Genomic DNA, 22,603 nt, shown 5'->3' with positions numbered 1-22,603 from the left:
TAACCGGAATTTGCACATTTGACTTAGTTCCAAGTTCATGTTCCCTCTTTCCCCAAAGTTAGTTAACAAAAATGTGTGGGAAGTTTTGTGATGAGAGTATCTTCGTGATCATTGGTGGGGAGCAGGGAGAAAGAAGAAAGAAAAAGGAAAACATTACAATTATTGTGGATGGATTAAAAATATATGCCAACTGGTTACCGACCACTTTCAAGTTTATTTCTAGATTGCAGTTTAGAAATCATGTTTGAAAAAGCTCTATTTTTGCATTCATATTTGACTGGGAAGTTGGTAGGTCATTTAACTGCTACTTTCACTGGCTTCAAACAGAATATTTTAGACCAACAATATTAGAAAAGCACTCTGCAGAAGCTTGTTTGGAAAAAAAAAAAAAAAAAAAAAAAAAAAAAAGAAACTGCAGGTTTTCAGGTACCTATAATAGTGGTCTCCCTGGTTCTGCAGACGAGGAATTTAGCCCCACAGTTTTTTTCTCACTTTCTCACTTTGAAGAAACAAAGTTAACAATTCTAGAGACTAAATCATCCATCACACAAGATGGACAGTACAAGGAAAAAATAAAAAATTATTATTTATTATGCTATTATTATAACAAAAAATACTTTACAGTTATCATACAGATTAAAAATGCACCTGCAGTTTCCAACAGCTTGAGAAATGTTAACTAAACTCCAATTAACTCACGCATAGAGTACAGTAGTTTTGCATTCCCTTCCTTATTTGCTGCTGAGAAGGGCTATTCCTACAATCACTGTCTGGAGCTCTCTGCTCTGGAGATGACATATCCTTAGGACAGATCATTTCAGACAAGAAGCATCCGTTGCCTTCATCGTCCTGTTAGCCAAGAGGAGTCCCCTATACCCATGATGCTAAAAGTGGTGTTTAAACACTCTATGGATTTCACGCCGGTCATTTGTGCAAAACATGTCAGGTTTCATCTACCATCTTATGCGGCAAAGCACCGCCATTCTAGATTTTGGCAGCTTTCCTTGACAAATAATAAAACTTTTCCTCTGAAACAGAAGTGTACTGTGTCGCCTTCAAATGTGGCCGTACAGCTGCTGTGCAAACAAGCTCTGGATAGCGCTGCAACAGACAACCATTTGCAGGGGCACTGCCCCTTGAAATCCCCACCCAGGCAGGTGGGGTGGTGCAGTATGACACCAGTTCAAACTTCTTTTTACTCAGAAGTTAGCTCCAAGGAAGTAAAAATAGACTTTTTCACCACAAAAATTAACCTTTCCTGTCTTATAGTGGTATAAATAGACATACTGTGCAAATATTCACTACTTTGTGCTTCGCAGAGCAAAACTACCCAACAGCAACATTACACATGCCTTGCCCTTTCCTACTCGTGTACTTTCTGCTCTTGCAAAATTCCCTAAGACTTGTTCTGGCCACCACAATGTTTGCAGGATGCATATGTTGAGGCTTAACTATTATTTGCATCAGCTGTTGGGAGAAAGAATAAGTTTCCATCTTTGCACTCATCCAAGACTTTATCTTTGTATTAATCCTGATTTACAGAGTGCTACATTCATTCAAAAATGGATTATTAACTCCATGTAACTCAAGCCTGTCTTAGCCAGATGGGTACAAGGCTGGAATGGAGATAGATCATAGTTATTCTCCCCAGGTCACACAGCAGCATTGTTCAGCTTTCATTAGGTGGTAACAAAAGGTAAAATGTAACTCTGAGACAGCAGAGATCTTAGCCGGATTGGCCACAACATAAAGGGCTTTTAAAACTGAAAAAAAGGCACTGAAATTCTGGAGAAAAGCAGTGCACAACAGTATATAACATCTAGCTACAGCAGTGTTACTGTATGTAGAGAAAGCATAAAGAACAACACATTCACAAAAAACTTGCGTATCTCTGTTAACACAGACATGTTAGTCAAACTGTGGTGAAGACTGAAACAGAGTAACACTGATATTCCAGTTACAGTTTTTTGGCCACCACGTACAAAATGCTGGGTTTATGCATTAGCTAACAGACCTCTTTTGTTTTTTCTGAAGTTTATCGGTATAACCTGTGCTTCCACACCCATCATGCTTGTAAGTGCAAACCTCTAAAAAATTTCCACAATACTGTTAAAAAGAAAAAAACAAACCCCAAGATCTGGGATACTAAATTCTGTGTGCATGCATTTTAAATCAATTTAGCTGCTCTTTACAAAATACGTTTATACCATGTTGTGCATTTCCAGTGGCATTTTGAGAAATAAAATTTTCCATTTACTGTGAGAGGTGCTGGTTTTCACCATGTTTCCAAAGAAAACAAACATTTTAAGTATAAATCTGAAGACAGCCATGATACCTTGCCTTAGCAAGGAGTCTGCTTCCAATGAAATCAAATCTTCACTTACCATTAAGGCTTTGGGTTTTTTCTCCCCAGTGGAATTGGAATACATATATTATAATTTGATTATACCAAAACTTGCTCATATTAAAGTTGTACTGTGAAATGACTTCACCATAGTTAGACTCCACTGAATGTGATGAGCCAAGAACTTGTCACATTCTGAATATAACATACATGGAATATGCCATCTATATATAATCACTAGGAGGATAATCTCTGTGCAGATTTTCTCTGGTAAATCTTGTTGCTACCAGAGCTGCATGACTGGGAAAAACTGCCATATACACTGAATATAGGGTGGTCACACATGAAAGCTCCTCCTCTCCCACCAAAAGAAACAAGCAAATATTTCACCAAAATTTCTTACCCTGATATTATTTCTGCAGGTGGAGAAATTTCAGCAGAGTGGATAGTAGGAAGCAATTTGGTATCCACAATAAAGAACTGCACAGTTGGATTTGTAGCTCCTGCCTAAAAATAAAATTTTTCATTGTATTTTTGAAGAGAGAATATTCTTGGTGAAATAAGTGAAACTATAGATGAAGAAATTACTACAGACAGGTAGAACCAGCCAACTCCAAACACGTAAAAAGACAAGTTCCTAAATGCAGTTCTTAAGATTGATACATAAATTATCCTTTGTATTTTTTTTCCCTATGAAAGTGTTAGTTATGTGTTTCTAGATAAGAAAGACTACTACATTTAGAAACGTTCGTAACTACACAGGGCTCACTGTACCCAAAGCAGTATTTGACCATATCTCGTCCCACGTGCCACACACAGTACCTAACAGTGAATCAAATCCATTGCTAACAGACAGAAAAGCACTTCACAGAAACAGACACTTCACATTAAATGATCGTATAATAGCTGCCTATACCACCACCAAAGCTGTGACTGCAGCACTTACCCCGCTATTTTAGTAGCGCTACTGACAGCAATATAACTGTGTCAGTAAGGGCTTCTTCTCTAGAAGTTAACTAGCCAAATCCTCATCATAAGGTTAGGTACCTGTAGTTGACCTGCCTCCAGAAGTCAGCAATATTCCAAACAAAAGCAGTTTGTAATAGAAGGTGCAATTTAAATTGGCAGTTTATTCCACACCTACATCTCCTCATGGCACCATGCTCAGGGCAGAGCACCTGCAGCTGCCAATGAGCCCAGCAGCTCACTGTGAGCATTAGTGACCTTTTGGGGGTGGCTCCAAGGCGATAGGCAAAGGCCATGTGCTCCTGAAGCTTTGGGAAGTGTAGGGAGTGACTGGCCACAGCTGCTGCAGAGAAAGCTGAACTCGACACAAAGAGGACTGGGGGCAGCTTCTCAACCAGACAAACAGCTCTAGCAGTTGAGCAATCAGACAGCTGTATCAGCTGTTCTGCCCCAGTTAATCAGAAGAGTGAAATTATCCTCCTGAGCGGGCCAGACCAGCAGGGATGGGGGGGGGGAAGATATAGGTGTCTCAGCCCAACACAGAGTATAAAAACCAAACAATGAACAGAAAGAACTGAAGTGATGTGCTGGAGATGGTTTCAGCCCACATATTCCTTCCCAGCAATGGGGATGCCCAGCATTGTGGCAGCGAACATATTCTGGAGACAGCAACGAGAACCACGTTTGTATTGTGATTCAGCGGTATAGTGCGATTGCTGTACTCTAAGCGTAATTTGTACTTGTGTCTTAAGTGCACTGCTGCACTGCTCTGCTAACTCAAAATCCTCTGTAATGTCAAATAACTTCACACAGGTAAATCCTGTATTAAACACGAAACCCTCCACATGTGGAGTATCTGAAAGAACCTGTTTGGTGCATACTGGACTCTGACTCTCACATCATCTAGTCCAGTGCCAACTGTGCCACATGCAGTGGGCACAAAGTCATGTGGAGAGGAAGGGGGAGGAGAAGGAGCTGTATGCACTAAAGGCTTCACTCTCATAGCTAAAACTGAAAGAGCTTTTGGTGGGGGCAAAGAAACTCCATCAGCAAATTCCTCCCCTTCATCCCAATACCTATATTGGGTATGCAACAACTAAAAATGCTACATTAGTTGAAAAAGATTCCATTATCAATGGACCATGCACAACCCAAACACAATGCACACCTTCCAAATGCTTTATACCAACTTCAACTCTGAAAAGCTTTTTTGGCTCAACATCTACTTGCTACCTCAAAATTTTCTGGTGAAACAACAAAACCTTAAATAATTTTTTTTCCTTTTTGCTTTCCCCTGGAGATAATCAAATACTTTAACATTGCCAGATGCTGTTGACTTCAGAAAGAGTAATCACAGCAAGCTGTTGAGGAAAGACAGACAATATTTTCATTAGCAGAAACTGATTAAATGAGACTACTCTCTTAATGAAACTGCAGAACAGCCATGATTAACAAATAACACAAACCTTAGGATATGGGATTCTAATTGTCTTTGGATACTGCAAGGTGTCTTCAGAGTAAAAGGAATACTCTATAACAGGAACTTCTGTATCATTAAATGCTGCATATGCCACAAAATTGCCATTTGGAGACCACCACAGAGCAGAATGGGTGCCAAACATTTCCTCTGAAAGAGATGCAAATATGTTTAAGTTATAATTGATAAATAGGTTCTTCTATCCTAGCTACTGTTCTCATTGTTTTTAGTAGGATTTTTTTTTAAATTTAATTTCAGATACCGAAGTGCAGACTGTTTATTGGGGTTCTGAAATAAGACATTAGATCAATTCTTGTAATCATTCATATGAAACCAATTCATGCACTATGATTTCCAGTGATGTACTGCCAGTTAGGCGAACTCATTTCTGTTCTTAGATCCTCACACTAGCCAGGTGTTAAGCTCAGGTAAGGATACATGCTTCTATTAAAATACAGACTTGGATTATTTTGAACTTCTTAATGATAAGAAATAACAGTTATAATAAAATAATTACAATAGAAAAAAGTTTTGACAATGTAATACAAAGTAAAATATGCTTGACATAGTTACCTTCATAAACCCAATCTGGTATTCCATTGAAAATTTTATTTTCTTCTCCATTTTTAGTGATTTGCACAGATTCTGCCATTGGTGAAGCTTTTATATAAACATTATTCTTCCAAACATATGCCTGCAAAACATCACCGTGATTACAATTATTATTAGAGTAAATCCTACTTCCTTTCTTTGCCTCATCTACTGGGAAATTTACTTTTTACACCAGATGACAAAAATTGTCTTTGAAAGCTATATTTCACCAAAACATCACCGATGCTTAACAAACCTGAATCACTCATACAAATCATGTGTAGCAACCTAACTTCAGGCCTAGATGCAAAAAAACAATCAACTATGATGAATGACATAAGTACCGTATCAAGTTTTGAAAACCTTGCTATTTGTTTTCTGCTGAGATACAAGTTTATCTTCCTTCACTAGGAGTTGTTTTCCATTAATTTGCCTTTCAAAGAAAACTATCTACTTTGGTAAGACATCGATGGGGGTCTCAGCATTGCCAATAGAGCTGCTAAGATGGTGCATTTCTCCAGTAGTGCTCAGAACTCCTCTAGTTTTTGGCACCTGCCTGCCTCTCTAGTCACCCCTGTTTTTCCTTGCCAACAACTTAACAACACAGTTTTATTCCACAGCTTCCCTCAGAGATGTGGAAAGCTCTTTTCAACATCCTTCGCTTCTGTGGCTGGGCTCTATAATTGCTACACTACAAGCAATAAGAATAAATAAACACCACATTCTCCTGTGATAGTTCTTTGGTCATTTCCAATGATCACCATAGGGAACGCACAAGCCTTGCAGACACAGTGGTTGTCACCACTGCAATGGATTAGGAGGAGAGGAGGAGGAAAATAGCAGGGGGAAAGAGTACAAGAGAGATTTTGATCCTCTAATCCCTGTTACATGCATCCATCAAATAAAACTTCATTGATCATGGTGTAATTAGGAGATAAAAATCACAGTGATGATTAAGTAGACAATTGTAATGCTGCTGCCTTTGAAAAGGGTGAGCAACTGTCTGCAACTGTAACAACATGAAGTTCCTGTGCATTTGTGCATTTCATGACTTCTGGGATCACTATTACTTTACTTTCGGGAACACATTTTCATTAAAGAACAAAACAAAACACACAGAGGAGTTCTGGAGTCTTTCCAGCAACAGTAGCCAATTTGGAAGCTAGTTCAGCTACTTTTATCTAGCAGTAAGAAAGTCCCAAAACCTCTAGGGTACAGCAACATGAGCATCCATGTCATGTGTACAAAAAATGACTGTTTATATGTTTCATTTATCTTTACTAACCAGTTTGTGACCAACAGGTGACCAGGATATATACTGTATATCTTTATGTAGTAGTCCGTCATCTAAGATAGCACTGGAAAAACAAAACCAGAATGCAGCTAAATCACTGAAATGTCATTTCATTCAAAATAGTGTTAAAACTATGTCTTGCGTGCAAAAATTACTGACCTGGTATTGAAATCATAGATGTGATATGAAGCTGTATAGGAATGCCTCCACAACTGCAAAAGAATTATTTTGATATTAAGAAAACAAATTTCACCAGGATTCACATCTCTTACAGTTTGGACTACCTCTGAAACCCTCCTCACGCTTTTGCTTAAGACAAAACACAATGGACATACAACAGTAACAAATCTCTGCAAGGTCTAAGGGAAAACTGAAGAACTGCCACCCCTCTGTGGTCATCACTTAAACACTATGACAGAAGCCACTGACTGATTAAGGACAGAGATACAGAGGCTAGAGATGCTGCAGGTTTTCAGAAATCCTTGTAGCTACATGGCAGACTATTGTAGCTATGCACAGCTCATCCTCCTCCTTCTGCCTTACTGGCGCACTTGCCGTTTTCTATCTCATTTTCTGTGCTCTATTATTTAACTTGGCATCATATTGTTTAGTAGTCCCCGCAAGTCCCAGCAGCGTTTCTCTAGCAGTTCCTCCAGTTCCAGGGTGACCTATTCCCATTTATATTATCACAGAAATAAAACCTTTCTCTCAGAAATCTGCCTTAAAGTCTGTATCACTCTGTGGGCACTTACAGAGAGAAAGATGATGACGATAATGTAGACACATTTAAATGTATTCACTACGTGGGGCTGAATAGGTTTGAGTTAGCCCACGGTGTTGACATGTTACAATAATGCTACCTTCTACAATGGTTCTTGAAGATTTGTATAAAGATATAAAACAATAACTTAGTACTACACAACCAGATGGCTATTACATAAGAAGTGTCTACATCCTCATGATTCATTTTGTTGCTCTGTTTTCTTGCAATAAAAATTAATAACAACATAACTTTCAATCAAACTATTATATAAATTTCTTGCTTCAGCATGAAAATAAAATTAACTCTTATGACTGCAACAAGTAAAATACTATAGGGCAATAAATCATGAGCAGAGGGGATGTCTAGGGTGACTGTAAAAATGTAAGCCATTTTGTGGCCACTAATGATGCAGTGAAATAATTCTGAACAATTCAGAAAGACAAAAGGTAACTGGCTTAGTAGTACCTAACAAGGAAGCTAAAACTGGCAGAAAGTGATGACTGAGTGCATGGATTGTGGCTGGCACAGCGTGAGCCGTTCTTGGACTGCAGAGCCAGAACGTGTAGACTGAGCTCAGTGACACCGTGCTCGCGTGTTTGTACACTGCACAAGTCGGCACTAAGTTTTTTTTTACAAACAAAACAAGCAGCTTTCTAGAAACAAACAACAACAAAGTTACTGGCTTCTCAGTGCACACACAGGTCAAATTATCACCTCCATTAGGTTTCTGAAACTGTCCTCAGCTGGCGCACAGAGCCAGATTTTCACACCACCTGGCATAAAGACAGGATGACCTTTGCTGCATAGCTCAGCACCAAGCCAGGATAAGGCATCACGCTGGAGGCTTTTCATGTGCTTGCTGACAAGGCACAAGAGGAACAAGACACCCAAGTCCGCTCCAAGCACAAGAGGACAGCTTCTCTTGTAAACACATGTTGCCTTTCATTCACCTCTGTTTTAAATTCTTATGTCCTAACGTCACCATATATATACATAGCATGTATGCACAAGTATACAAGCATATCTACTCATCACTCCTCCTTACCCACACAACTCCTTGGGCAGTAATGCCTATCTACCTTTCTAGCTTGTCTTCCCAGATAAACCATCCAGCCTCACTCTTCCTGTGATATCTCTCCACCCACTGTTCATCCAGCTTCTTTTCTCAAGCAACCATATCTCTTCTGCCAGGCTCGCAGACAATATCAGCCTCTTTCCTCCTCCTGCCTGCTCAACTTCACTGTTCCCTTGCAGTCATCAATCTCATTCATCCATACTCCTGCATTTCACTCACATTCTCTCAGCCTCTCAGTTATTCCCAAACCTTTATTTCCCAGTTTCACCCTCGGAGAAGTAAAGTGCACTTATACCTTTGTATAGCTGTACTGCAGAAGAGCAAACTTTTGGTCAGGAGACAATATAACTGTGGTTGCCTTGTATTTATCCTTCAACAAAAGAAAGAAGGAACACATTAAACACTGATTCCAAAAAAAGGCATAGAACAAAATGTTAAATGCAATACCTTTCCCAATGTCTGCATATATAATATATAAATCAACATACTAATGTTGTATTCGCCAAGATTACTGAGGGTGTTCCGGTGTCAGCGTTGAAACGCAGCACGTCCCCATTAGCAGTTTTGTGCAGATACTGATTTCCTAGAAGAACAAGAGAGCTGCTAATAAACAATAAGTAAAATGCTCACCAGACACTTCTCTTTTCCCCTTAAGTTTTTAAGCAGGAAATAAAATTTAAAAAAATCTGGTCAATGTTGTGTTTCCTACTTCTGTAATGAAAGAACGCTTATAGCACAAGAACATTGACAAAATGTAGTCCTGGGGCTCGCAGCCCCCACCTTCTGGCATCTCCTTCCCTTGGGGCAGCAGGCATATTCAAAAGGAAAAGCACCCAGTATCCTCCTGCTCCCCAATAGCCTGATGCACAGGAAGCTGACACACTTGAGGATAACACGCTTCTACAAAAAAGCACAGAAGTAAGCATGCTTTTTTAGCAGTAGGAGAATATAGCTCACCATGAATGTGAACACGTATCTAAGAGGAAAAAAAAATAATAAAAAAATCACAAGTCTTTGAGCTATGCACCCTTCTATAATGGCATCGTTAAATAATTTTTTTTTTTTTTTCAGGATACAATAGTCACCTTAGCATGAAGATACACATTTACTGAAGGCAATACATTTTCTTGACATTCATGCTGAATGTAGAATGAATTACCTGAAATCCACTGCAAATTATGTGTTCTGTACTTATAGTCATTGTTCAAGTAATTCTGTAGAGTATATGTTCTTCGTGAATCAGGCTCAGAGGTACTTTCTGAAAGAAAGAGACAGAAGAGATACTTTGATATTGCTGCAAATTCTTCCACCCAGCTTCCTAACCTGATACTAAAATAAGCGAGGTTTTGTTGTTGGTTATTGATGTGTTTTAGCTAACCAGCTCTAAAGTACTAGAAGTGAAAAGGCGCTAAAGCTTTACTGCAAGATAAATTCAACAAGCACCAAATAAAAGGAGTATCAGTGAGAGCACTCAACGAACTCATGTAAAAAATACAGATGACTTTTCTCTGCTGCTTTTTTACTTTAAGGTATATAAGAGCTGTTATCTTTTGAGCAAATGAAAATACCTTTTTGACAGTGACAAAAATAAGCAGAAGACCTCTAGGCTTCTTATCTCAGGAAATGCATACTTGTACTCCTCAAAAATTGAAAAGAAGTGATCTTAGTGCCTTTCCCCCCTATGCTCACTCTGGGAACCTCACTGCAGAGCCCTGACTGCTAATATTTGCATCAGACATCAATTGTGGGGTGGATCATGCAAAGCAGAGGTATACGTGCTCATGTTTGAGAGCAGTGGACGGGTAAGGTTGTCCAGATGAATGAAATGTGGCATCCATGTGATTAGATGTACAAACCTTGAAACACACCCTAAAATTAAAGCAGCTACTGTACTTTATCACATATTCCATAATACTGCTGCTCCTTTTCACGAACCCTTCAATTGTGAATCATCTGCTTACCATTAAACTAAAATTTAAGAAATGTCTCAAATAAAACATCTGAGGAGCAGTAAAATTTTCAGAGAAGGTCTAATTTAGAAAAAAAATATTAAATCACAAACACTTACTGATAAACTTATTCAGAAATAACTGGTTAAATATTTATCCCACTCTTGATGTGTTCTTAACCAAATATCATGTTTACTGCAACATTACTATTTTGACTGCAAAATTAAAGCCAAGTAACTGTGTTACTATGAAAAGACTAAAGTGAAACTTTGAATACAGTTAAGCTAATGAGTTTGGTCATCAGCTCCAGCACACTGCAGTCAACTTCTATGAAAAATATTCCTTTCTTACCGGCTGCAGTGCATAAGCTACTCTTTCCAAAGTCTAAAGGTTCAAATAATGATGATGATGATGATAATAAATGGTTTGTGAGTCTTTGTGATCTTTTTCCACTGAGAACAAAGGCTACAATTCTTGAATTCAGGTGTGTAATTCTCTCCCTGCTTCCTTCACTGCTCTTTGGTTTTTATTGAAACCTAAACCTGAAAACTACCTTCATACAAATCTACACAGTCCAAGAAAAAAACAATTTTTATTTCAACTGGCTAAATCATTCCTTTTTGGTTAATACCTGTACAAATCAAAAGACCTAGGATAAAACCAATTGACAAAGACACTCAAGTACAGAAGTGGCGACTGAACAACTGAGATAATAACCTGCCCCTATCAATTCTGAGAGTCCCAGTCTTTCAGATACTTTAAAACAGACGGCCTCTTCTTTCATTACACTGAAAAAAACAGAGTGCAAAGTCTTTAGGGACATACACATAGAAAAGCACCTCAATAATTTTTGCAGATTGTCTTTCTGCAGGTTAAATGAATGTGACATCTCGAACATGGCAAGAAGATATTTCTATTAGATATTATAGTTTTACTCTTATTTCCAAACAATAAGCACATTGCATATATACAGCACAGACTGTACAGCCATTACTGCAATAAAAGTCAAGAGCCATAACAATGATTTTAGTGTAAGAAGCTCAGTAAAGGTTAAAAAAAATTGCGTGCTCAGTTCCATTTCAAATTTGCCTGTTCTAAAATATTACTAGTCTAGAATTCTTGCTTATGAAGTTTCCGTGAGAATATTAATTTCTCAGGTTAATTATTCTATATTAACTGAATATTTAATTTGATGGATTATGAACAAGTGTGTATTTGATATTCATGCACAGTTGTCTAGTTGGGAATATCACTTCTCTCCTTCCTAATTGAGTGTCATTTTCAATTAGAGGGGCTTCAGAAAGCAACAAAATTCTCTCTTGGAAAAGGAGGAGCACCCAGACAGGTGGCTGATGAACAGGTTTAGGGATTTTTCCAAACTGATGAATGTTTTTCCCCCTGGTGACATACATATTTTGCTGAGGTCTCATTACTAAAAATCAGGCCACTATTAAGATTTGTTGGCTGTGTATAAAATTAAAATTTCATTTTCTGTCAACACCTTCCACATAGTAACTGAATATGAAAACATACGTCAAGCTGTAAGGATATAGTCATAAAAGCTCTAGCTGAAGTATTTTTTTAATTTGCGAGACAGGCCACTACCAGATATTCTTACGTAGCCACATTATGCCACTGACCAAAGATAGTCAACATACATTGAATTCTGTATTTCAGTTCTTGTCCAGATTCCATTTGAAAAAAAAAGTGTCAAACAGGTTAATTTTGATGAAATAAAGCAGTTGTTGACATTCAAGAGCATTTTATTGGCTTTGAAGATTCGATATGGATCAATAAATGTTCATATTTTAGCAAAACAGCTTCTTTCAGTCTCAGGTTCCTCAAAGAGGCTACGAAGGTTGAATTTTCTTGCTATCTTTCTTTTCTGACTATTCCAGAAACAGACTTATTTTTCTAAATTCCAAATGACTAGCTCTTCATCTCTACCCTATTCTCAGGTTTATAGTATGACACATCATCATACCAAAATCTAAAGTTATTGACAAATTACTTTTGGTATATATATTGTATATTCCCCAGTGTCAAGCCACATTTTACTAATTTCCATATGTAATACAAAAAGAGCAAGAAATTATGTAACCAAGTCAAAAGACACGGAAAACTATAAAGCCAGTAATAACAGAAGCTTTAGTGCGTGCTCACCACTACCAAGGGAGACTAGAAGAACGACAAGGGAAAGATGACTACAAGCATGATACTCGGCAATAATGAGAAAAGAAAGGACAGAGAAATGATAAAAATCAGAAAAAGGTGAATGAGTATTGCCATTTTTTAGTGACAGCAGAACAAGAGCAAGAATCATCTGCAACCTAAGAATGTAATTTAGGAGCAGCATGAGAGATGCAAGAAGGGAAACCTGACTGATTCAGTAGTTAGTCAGAAAAGTAAGTGACATTTTAGGCTATTTTTTCTAAACCTTCTTCTTCCCTGTTTCTCTTCCAACGTGTGTAAAAAAGCACTCAAAAACCTTCCTCCCTACACTCAAGCCCCCAGTTAGTGCCTGACATATGTGACAGTTACAGCACAGAAATGAATTTCCGGCAAAGAAGAAAGTAAAATTGACTGTGCTGAGTCAGGCCAAAGGGTCACTTAACTCAGAATTCCACCTGATACCCAGGGGTTGCTACTGGGCATCCAGGAGAGACTAGAACTACCAGGTGAGCATCAGGGCGGTTCACCCAGGCATCACACTCTGGGAATGCAGAGACTTCCCCAGGGGGAGGTAATCATTAACTCTGGAGTCCCTCTCAAATTTGCCCCAACGTTTGAATTAAGGTAGATAACCAAGTTAAATGACAGTTACAGAAGTCAAGGTCATATAGCAGGGAAACACTTCCATTCGCTATCTTTTCTTTCACTGGCTAGAGCAGTTACATATCCACATGTGACATGAAGACTACAAGGACCCTGTAACGCAGAGCAAGGTGCATGAATACATGGGGAAAAGAGATTAGTTAGAACAGTCAGATTCAAGCCAAAAGACCGGTCAGACAATTCTACAGAATACAGCAGGTTAATTGCCGTGTTGTGAGTATCTCCCATACAACTCTGGAGAGAATTTCAGCCATGATTTTGAATGAAGTCCTTTGAAGTTAGGTTACTGTAATTAACTATCGCTCGCTGCTTATATAACAGTTCTCTAAAAAAACCCACACATAGTCAAGATTCTTATCTAAACCTTAAATTTCTGAATCTAGATTCAAAGAGATTCTACTTCAAAGATCAATTTCTGATCCATAGATTTAAATTCCCTTACAGATTTTCTAGCTTTCTCCCTAAACACACTTAAACCTAACACCTTTCAGTAACTGGCATAACACAGGACCCCTTATTCCCAAGAAAACTGTGCCAGATCACAGCTGCTAGACTAATTCATCTTGTGTCACAGGCAAATACAAGGGCTGTATCCAAAACAGTGTGGCCAGAAGGACAAGGGAAGCAACTGTCCCCCTGTACCTGAGTAGCACTGGTGAGGCTGCACCTCAAATTCTGTGTTCAGTTCTGGGCCCTTGGCTACAAGAAAGGCACTGAAGTGCTGCAGCGTGTCCAGAGAAAGGCAACGAAGCTGGTGAAGGGTCTGGAGCACAAGTCTTATGACGAGTGCCTGAGGGAACCGGGGTTGTTTAGCCTGGAGAGGAAAAGGCTCAGGGGGGACCTTATCACTCTCTACAACTACCTGGAAGGAGGATGTAGGCAGGTGGGGGTAGGTCTCTTTCTCCCAAGTAACAAGTGATAGGATGAGAGGCAATGGCCTCAAGTTGTGCCAGGGGAGGTTTAGATTGGATATTAGGAAAAAATTCTTTACTGAAATGGTGGTCAAGCATTGGAACAGGCTGCCCAGGGAAGTGGTAGAATCACCATCCCTGGAGGTGTTTAAAAAATGTGTAGGTGTGGAGCTTAGAGACATGGTTTAGCAGTGGACTTGGCAGTGCTGGGTTAACAGTTGGACTGATGATCTTAAAGGTCTTTTCCAACCTAAATGATTCTGTGATTGAAGTAGCCCCATGTGGTATTAAATATAAAATAAGGTGGCAAAATAGGCAGTGGGTATAAACAAAAAGTATAGAATTTTGTACACAGTTCTGGCAGAAGACCCCCAAAGTAAACAGTGAAGGGCTGCACCCAAATTAGGGAAACTTTTAAGTCTACAGTATTTGTCCATGCTAAATAACTGCCAGAGAAACAGTAGAAATTCCACTTGCCAGGCCTACAGTCCAGCAAACAAGCCAAAATTCCTCCGGTGTGGCAAGATTTCACATCCTTTCACAGCACTGGAAACCATTTATTAAACTAATTCTATGCTGCATGACTACTAGCTTATGAAATGAAAGTACAATGAGAAGCACCGCAGGGAGAAAAACACCAGGCCAAAGGTAAGATATCCAAACTCAAAATTATCTGTATATATCAATAATCATGATTTTCACTCACTGCACAATGCTTGAACTATTGGGATAAAATAAAGACTTGATTGCAATTACAATTTTATTGGAGCAGACTTCAACTTCACACTCATATTCATGTAAGCTGCTGCTGCTCCTCCTGGCCACTGCCCCTTAGTTTTGCCACCTCTCATTTTGTACTCAGGTCAGCACCTGTGTTGACCCAGGAGATATCCTCAGCTGACTTGCATGCCCTGAGGTTGTTCATAAAAGCTATATAATCAAACTGTCAGTGATTAAATGCTCTAACCTGTACTTACAAGCGCACCACCTGTACGCACTCAGCTAACAGAAAACATTTGTTTAGCACCCTTCAGTTAAAAATTCAAAAGCACCCTTCAGTTTCCAAACAATAACGGTCACAGTTGTTATTCAGATGTTACTGCTGGCCTGACCTGGGAAGAGACAGGAATTCCAGTTTTTGAACTGGAAGCTCTCCATCTCAATCCCTGTTTTATCCAGAGGGACCTGGAGAACTACCTGGGTGTGCCAGGTCATTTGCCATGCATTACTTTGAGACACCAGTAAAAAGACTGACACGTTGCCCTACTCTTTTACAACCAAAATGATGCAAGCCAAGGCTGACAGCATGGTGATATTCTGTATGTCACCCAACCTAAGTTTCTTTAAAGTGAAAATCTATTTACTATATAACTCGATGACTGATTCTGAATTGCAGCCACTTCTACAGCAAAAGGACTCCTATGCTACAATTCATGAAATCAGAAAACACATTTCATTTTCAGTAAGACATAGGACTGGCGTTAAGGTAGACCAGCACCAACTCTGCAGCAGAGTTCAGGCCTGCATACCGAATTCTTTTGCTAGGTGTTACGCCTGCACACATGCATCTGGTAAGCTATCAAGATCCTTTCCCCTGCTCTTTCCAACTTCTGAAACTAAAAGTACTTTGTGATGTCAAAAATCTGATTTTTTTTAATAAGTGGCAAAAAGCTGCCCAAAAATAACAGAAAAGAGAGTGAGCATTCACTGACGCAAGTTTTAGCCCAGAAGGTATGTAATTCAGATAAAACCTAAATTTTTCAAAGTCCAGTTAATGACTGTGATGTTAATAATGATAGAGCTGAACTGCAAAAAGTTTGATGAAAACTATGCAATATGAACACCAGTGCCACAAGCTTTTCCTCTTTTAACTGACATACAGAAAACCCACCAGAACTTTCTGTGCACATAAGCAATTGCTGTCTCAATTTCTGAACACACTGTCAAGATCAACATACACTTCTTCACGTTTCTCGGGGTGTACCTCACAGAAGACCACCGAGGGTCTACCCTAGAAAACACTTTGCTTCTGCAGAGTTTGCAGAGCTGAATTCTACGTATCACAACTACTCAGCTGTTAATTGTAAGAACACCCAAAAAAAGATTAACCTGCAGCTGTCCTACCAGCTGGAAGCAATACATTGCTTGATGAAGATTTAATGTGTTTCACATTAACGTCCAGAGCTACAAGGATCATCTGGAAAGTACAAACCGATCAGAGTCCGAAAATGCATTCCAGACCTTTTCCTACTTTTCTGACCTTTGTAACTGTGCTGTATGTATTGTTTCACACAATAACGTTAACAAAAGTTCTGCAAATTAAGAGGAAGTATAATTTTAGAAATTGACTAACTGGATTTTTACTGCTGGTTGTACAGCTTTCGGCTGCACCGAAAACGCTGAAAATGATAACGTTTATAACTAGATTTTCTCAGCTCACGTGGGAATCAAGGGACGTTGTAACACACACACCACCCCCTTCCTCCCAGGTAAGCCACCCTGATGAAGTACCTCCCGGTTTCCCAGGACCCAGGAGCTCCAGCTCTATCAACCCCGTTCCCTAAAGCACAAACTTCCCGCAAAACTTCCCCCCCAGTGCAGCGGGGGTCGCGGCTGCGGATCCCCGAGCCCGGCAGAGCCCGAGCCCCGGTGGCCGCAGGGAGCCCCGGCCCCCTCCCCGCCCGGCCCGGCCGCGGACTCACCGCCGGTGAGCAGCGCCAGAGGCACGGCGATGACCGTGATGACGGCGGCGACCCCCAGGATCCCCAGCAGCCACTTCAGGCAGGTCTGCAAGGAGAAGTCCGGTCAGGCGGCAGCAGCCGCAGCCCCCCGCCCAGCCCCATGCCGCCCCCCGTCCCTAGCCCACCTGCATGGCGGAGCGGCGCGGCGCTGGGCGGGACGAGGCGGGGCGGAGCGGGGCCGGCGGGGGCCGCTGCCGCTGCCCCGGGCGCAGGAGCCGAGCGGAGCGGAGCCGCCGCCTCGCGGCTCTGCGGTCCTGCCGCCGCGCTCGGGGCTGCCGCGGTGAGCGGGCGGGGGGCCGGGCCGGGGGCGGCTGCCGCCCGCAGGGAGCAAGCAGCGGCAGGCACCGCGGGGCGGTGGAAAACCTCGGGTTTTCCGGCTGGCTTAGCGGCTTCGCGTGTATTTTGAGCTGCGGTTTGTCCTTCGGTTGAGGCGCTTGGAGCGCGGTGACACAGCTGTACGTTGAAGAGAAGGGACCTTTGACACTGACAGGATTTCTGTAGGAAATCAGATAACTGCCCCGCAGAGGTCCCAGAAGTGAAACGCCTTCAAACGCTCCTGTCAAAGCTCCTAGTGCGTTGATAACATCAGCATTTCTTGTAAAGTTTCTGCTCTTTGAACTTCCTTCTCTGGAAATCAAGAAAGACTGATTAAATTGCAGGAAGGGCTTATATTTATTTCTTTGGCACTGGTTCCTGGCATAAAAGAGATGGATCTGTTTACAAAAGGGAATTTTAAATTAAGACCAGAACGTGGAAGTGTGAGATAAAAGTTTAAAAATTTAGTGCTAGAGATGACCGTGGTTTATAACATCAGACAATTCCATTTCCAAGGGGAATTTTTAGTATGTGTTGATATAGTAGGACTAATTGGTTGAAAAGACAGAATAACTTGTAAATCAAAGCTATAAAGCACTTTGGTTTAAAAAGCTGAGCATCAACAAGTAGTGAGAAAGCTGTGGGAGTTTCTGGAATTATTTTAAGAGAAGAATTCTGGCCTCAAAAAACTAACTGTTGAGTGGTGTGGTCTGTGCTTTCAGTTTGGTCCATCTTAGCTTTTTTCCCCCTCTATTTGCAGAATATTAGCAGTTATCAGAGAGAGACAGAGGTACTTTACAAATTGAGAAATGGAACAGAAAAAGTATGTGGTCCACTAAAGAAAGAAGAGACTTGAGGCCAAGGGAGACAGCAAATATTCTTAGTCTTGCCTTCAAAATACTCGTCAGAGCTTTCATTAAAGTTGTGATGCTTTTTCTTTTGTTCCACTTCTGCAGGCTGAGCACAGCATTCTGCTGCTGTTTCATACGTAATCTGTACCTGGAAGTGAGTCAGTAACTTTTTATGATGGATATAGCTCCTTTAAAGTAACTTAAAGTATTTACAAACATTAAGGGTTTGTCTGTATGGAAGGTAATAGACTTCATTTAGATATAAAGTTATGCTCTGCTCAAAGTTGTATACCATTCTCCTTGAGGGGAATGATTATTATTTATTAATTTACTAGTTTAGAATTACTAATTATGAATTTACACTGAGATAGCTATATCAGTTTACCTTAGGGCTACCATCAATGTGCCCTGATAGTTGAGGTATGCAGCTCAGTGTAAGTTTACAATGGAGGATCTAAGGTGCTGCAAATTCACAGCTTGCTTAACACTGATTTCTGTATATAGATAAATCCACTTATATGAAGTATAATCATAGTGAAATGGCAGTCTTTTATATTACTTTTCAAATTATATCCATATATGTATCCTGTATATGCTGTGAGATGCATGACCAGAGTTTCAGAGTGCCTTACAGCTCCACTTAAATACCTACCTGGTATACTGTGCACTCGCTTGTCTTACCAACAAAAATAAAAAAGAAAAACAAAACACCCTACACCACCACCCCACCCCTGGGGTGAATTTTCCTTTTCCCAGTGAGTAGGAATCACAACATATACATAATTCAGCCAATCTGTGCTTTGTTTTGTAAACATTTAACTAGTGATTGTCACTGTGTCGTATAGTACAGTCATGTTAGAATCTATCTTGTGATAAAATATACCTGAATGCTACCAAACATTTCAAAGCCAAGTTGCAGTTTAATAATGTTTTAAGAGTTTATCTGCAAGGTTTTAATGCTTCTCAATGGGTAGTTCTAAAAAGAAAAAAAGGCCTACACTGACAAAGTATATGCCAAGCTTCTGCTAGTTTCAAGTGAGTACAGAATTTTTAGCTTTGGAAATCTGGATTCTTGTATCTGGACCAAAATGTCTAATAATCTACAGTGCTTCTGACTGGTCATGCCAGAGAGGCTTATGGGAACTGATTCTGTACGCAGAACCTCCTGAGTGATGCAGTAAGAGTCCATATAGCAGAATATGTTTTCCATTTAGTTGCAGTAGTTCCTAGAGTGATTCTCTACACCCTCAAAAAACCTCCTGTCTGACCAGAGTACCTGTGGTCCCAAAAACAATGCTTCTGGTGCTCTGTCACATTGTCTTTTGTGATAGTCGAGACTTAAAAAGTTGCTTCAGCTAAATATTTCAAATTACTTCATACCAATGTGTTCTTTTGCAATCAGATATGTCTTAATATGATGCCAAGAGATTAAAGGAGTGAATATCCAGCAGTGGCTGCTAAACAATGAAATTTGAGAAGCCATAGTTTTTCCTTGTGTTGTATGCCAAACACAAAAGTATTCATAAAAAAGTTGTATGATTAAGAACAACTACTTACTAGAAAGAACCAAAATGCAGCTTTCAGCCTGAAGGCTGGCTTTCCCAAACACTTGGTAGGCCTGCCAGATGTGATGTATTGTTCAGACTTCTAGCTTCAGTGAAATTCAAGGCTTTTTAATAAGTCTGTTCATATATTTCTTTCCTCCAGAAATATTTGGTGAAGTCAAACAGGAAAAATTGAAAACATATGCTTTCTGCAGAATAAAAAAGAATTATTGTTTTTTGTATATAGTTTACAGGTACAATAATATTTTCCAGATGTCTCAGTGCGAGGACAATGGCAGACAAAATATGGGCTGGAGAAAGTTTTAAACCAATTCAGTGGTTCACTTCACATGTGCTGTGAGGAAGAGAAGGAAAAAGCGCTATTAACACTGAGGAGTGTTCGAATTCTACTTGACCAAGTGTGTCTTTTGATACCAAGTTTTTTCCAGAAATAATTTCTTTTTGTTTCTTTGCATTTGGAGACTGAAATGGCATAATGACAGTTTTGCAATTCATCATTACACTGGTTCTGTTTGAGAGTACTGTGAAGAGAGTGTTAACTGTAAATCAGGAAAGCAAATGAGAAAAAAAACATGATCTGTGATTAAGCCATTGGGACAATTGTTTTAATGTGTCTAATAGCAACTCTCATTCAGTTCTTTCAAGTTTATGTATTTTTCTTTATAAAATCAATTTCCAGACAACTGAAGATTCTTGCTGTGTCCTCAGAGCACAGTTGAATAGTTACAGTATCTCAGGTTCCTGTTCATTTTTGTTGTATTAATTCCAGTTAGTTGTCTTGTTTTGCTTCAATATGCTTATTTTTCCACATACTTAGTAAATAGTAAAAATTAGTAAAGAGGAAGGATGCTGCACACTGAGAATATAAAATACAGTTAATAAATGAGATAATATTGGAAACACCTTTTAATATAAGGCTACCTGGAAGCTCTAGGCAGCACATGTGCAGATACACACATGAAGGTGCGCATACACAATGCAGTCAAGACATCTGGGCCAGCGGTACTGTTTTCATAGAACTTGAAGGTATAAGGTTCAGTTTTTTAGTAGAGTGAAGAAGTCAGCACAGAGTGAATGAAAACAAAATAATAAATTTATGCATCATAAACTGCATCTATGATACATTTACAATATATTTTAAATAAGATGGGACCCATACCCTTTTGTAGATTTAAAAACTCCTATCGGGTGCAGAAGGACATTGCAACAGTGCCATCTTTTATAGCATGCCAGTCAAGACCTGTCATACACACCAGGGCATATGATTTTAATAAGCCATACACAGTCTGTGTCCTTGACTGGAAGGATTAATGTTTCTGAGAGTGAATGAGGCTGTAGCCATATAGGTAACGCTGAAACATGCTCCCGGGGCATGATTCCCTGAAGCAGTCCCATTCCTTTATTTGCCAAGAGCAAATTGAAGCCCCCTCATACAAGCAGCGGCACCACAGGCAATGCAATCAACATTATAACTGACAGCTGTTGCTCCATTGCCTGAAGCCTTTGAAAACCATCTATTATTTAAAAGGAATCTTCAGACCGCTCTGTTCCTGAATTTCTCTACCAATGCATCCCTTACAGCATGTAAGCCCTAGAATTATGTCTGTCCCTTACTAGGATACAAAATTAAAATTAAAACATAAAGAGCATTTCTTTCTAGGCCTGAATGCTGCAGCTATTCTGCCCTCTCTCAGTCTGCAGATCTGGGTAGCTATCACCCAGTAAAGACACTTTTTTAAAAAAAGTGACTGTTACTTATTTCTCCTTATGTTTGTACCATTCACTGAATTTCATGTAGCATGTATAAGAAATATCCAGCACATACCTCATTTTTGATCCCATATGGACATGCTCTGTGATTGCAGGATATATAAATCCTAGTCCTGTTGAGCTAAAACATGTGTTTTGGAACTTCTGGGACATACTCAACTTCATCTCAGTTCTGAAGAAAGGGTGTCTTTTGATTCATGCTCTAGATTGGGACTTAGAAAATTAGAGGTTAAATATTTTTGCTGTGTTCCAGACAAGCTGCATAACTTTTAGAAAATAATTTATACCCCTCTGTTTCTAAAAACATATAATTTTTTATATTGTGGGAAAACTATTTTCATAGCTGACAAAGCCATCATCAGGAGGTGCTAAAACACACTGGTGATAGGCACCACAGGAAAATGGATTTGTAACTCAAGAATCCTGTCCTTCAGAGCACTAAATATCCTAGACATTGGAATAAAACATTTTAAAGTTAGCTGCTCAATCTATGGAAATAGAAGAGTTAACTGTTTGTACCATTGCAGCCTGGACAATATGGATCCAACTGCATATAATTGAATCTTTTTTCAGTTCCAGAAGCACTTGGAAGCAAACCACTGTAAACAAATGGGATTAAATAAATAACAAATATGTATACATTGTTTTTTTTCTCACCTTTTTTAATCTCCAGTGGTATTTGAGATGCTATGATTTCTTTTTTAGTGCAAAGTTCTATTGTTTTAATTGTTTAAATTTGGGATGTTAGAAGAGCTTTCTGTTGCTCTCAGGGAGCTGTTCTAGATGCCAAGTTAGGTATCATCAGTCCTGATCTGAAATTACAGAATACTGGTTCCTGAAGCACTTTGGGATGACAATAATCTTTTTTTCCAGAAATTCTAGACTGTCAGTGGAAGTTTCAGATGCCTTTAGAAAACAAATGAGACACAAAACAGTACTATTGATTCCTACCAAAGCTATAGGTGCTAATTCTAATTCAACAATGCTCCTGCTTCACATCAACTTCTACAGGATACTTGCTAAGCCAACTGGCTTTCTTTTAAACCACTTGCCCTTTAGGACATTTTAATATAGATATCTGGCATACTGCTATTATAGCAAGGGGAGAAAAGGGGGTTTGGGTAGTCATCAGAAGTAAAAGGTACATAACAGCACC

At 39.5% G+C, this 22,603-nt stretch overlaps 1 protein-coding gene across 1 annotated transcript in view; it reads right to left on the bottom strand.

Annotated features, from left to right (window-relative positions):
• The window catches only part of DPP4 (dipeptidyl peptidase 4), a 41,058-nt gene extending 23,523 nt beyond the window's left edge, over positions 1-17,535 (bottom strand). The window contains exons 1-10 of the mRNA XM_055811996.1: positions 17,072-17,535; positions 16,908-16,992; positions 9,670-9,768; positions 8,999-9,093; positions 8,806-8,880; positions 6,832-6,884; positions 6,664-6,736; positions 5,361-5,481; positions 4,777-4,937; positions 2,748-2,851 (exon numbers count right to left, since the gene is read on the bottom strand). Of these exons, the coding sequence (XP_055667971.1) occupies positions 2,748-2,851; positions 4,777-4,937; positions 5,361-5,481; positions 6,664-6,736; positions 6,832-6,884; positions 8,806-8,880; positions 8,999-9,093; positions 9,670-9,768; positions 16,908-16,992; positions 17,072-17,077 (872 nt within the window). The 5' untranslated portion in view covers positions 17,078-17,535. The remainder of the gene's footprint in view (positions 1-2,747; positions 2,852-4,776; positions 4,938-5,360; positions 5,482-6,663; positions 6,737-6,831; positions 6,885-8,805; positions 8,881-8,998; positions 9,094-9,669; positions 9,769-16,907; positions 16,993-17,071) is intronic.
• Between the last annotated feature and the right edge of the window lie 5,068 nt (positions 17,536-22,603).

The sequence above is a fragment of the Falco peregrinus genome, chromosome 8, assembly GCF_023634155.1.
Source record: "Falco peregrinus isolate bFalPer1 chromosome 8, bFalPer1.pri, whole genome shotgun sequence".
Taxonomy (NCBI): domain Eukaryota; kingdom Metazoa; phylum Chordata; class Aves; order Falconiformes; family Falconidae; genus Falco; species Falco peregrinus.
Note: the sequence above shows the minus strand (reverse complement) of the source record. Positions and strands in the feature narration are given on the sequence as shown.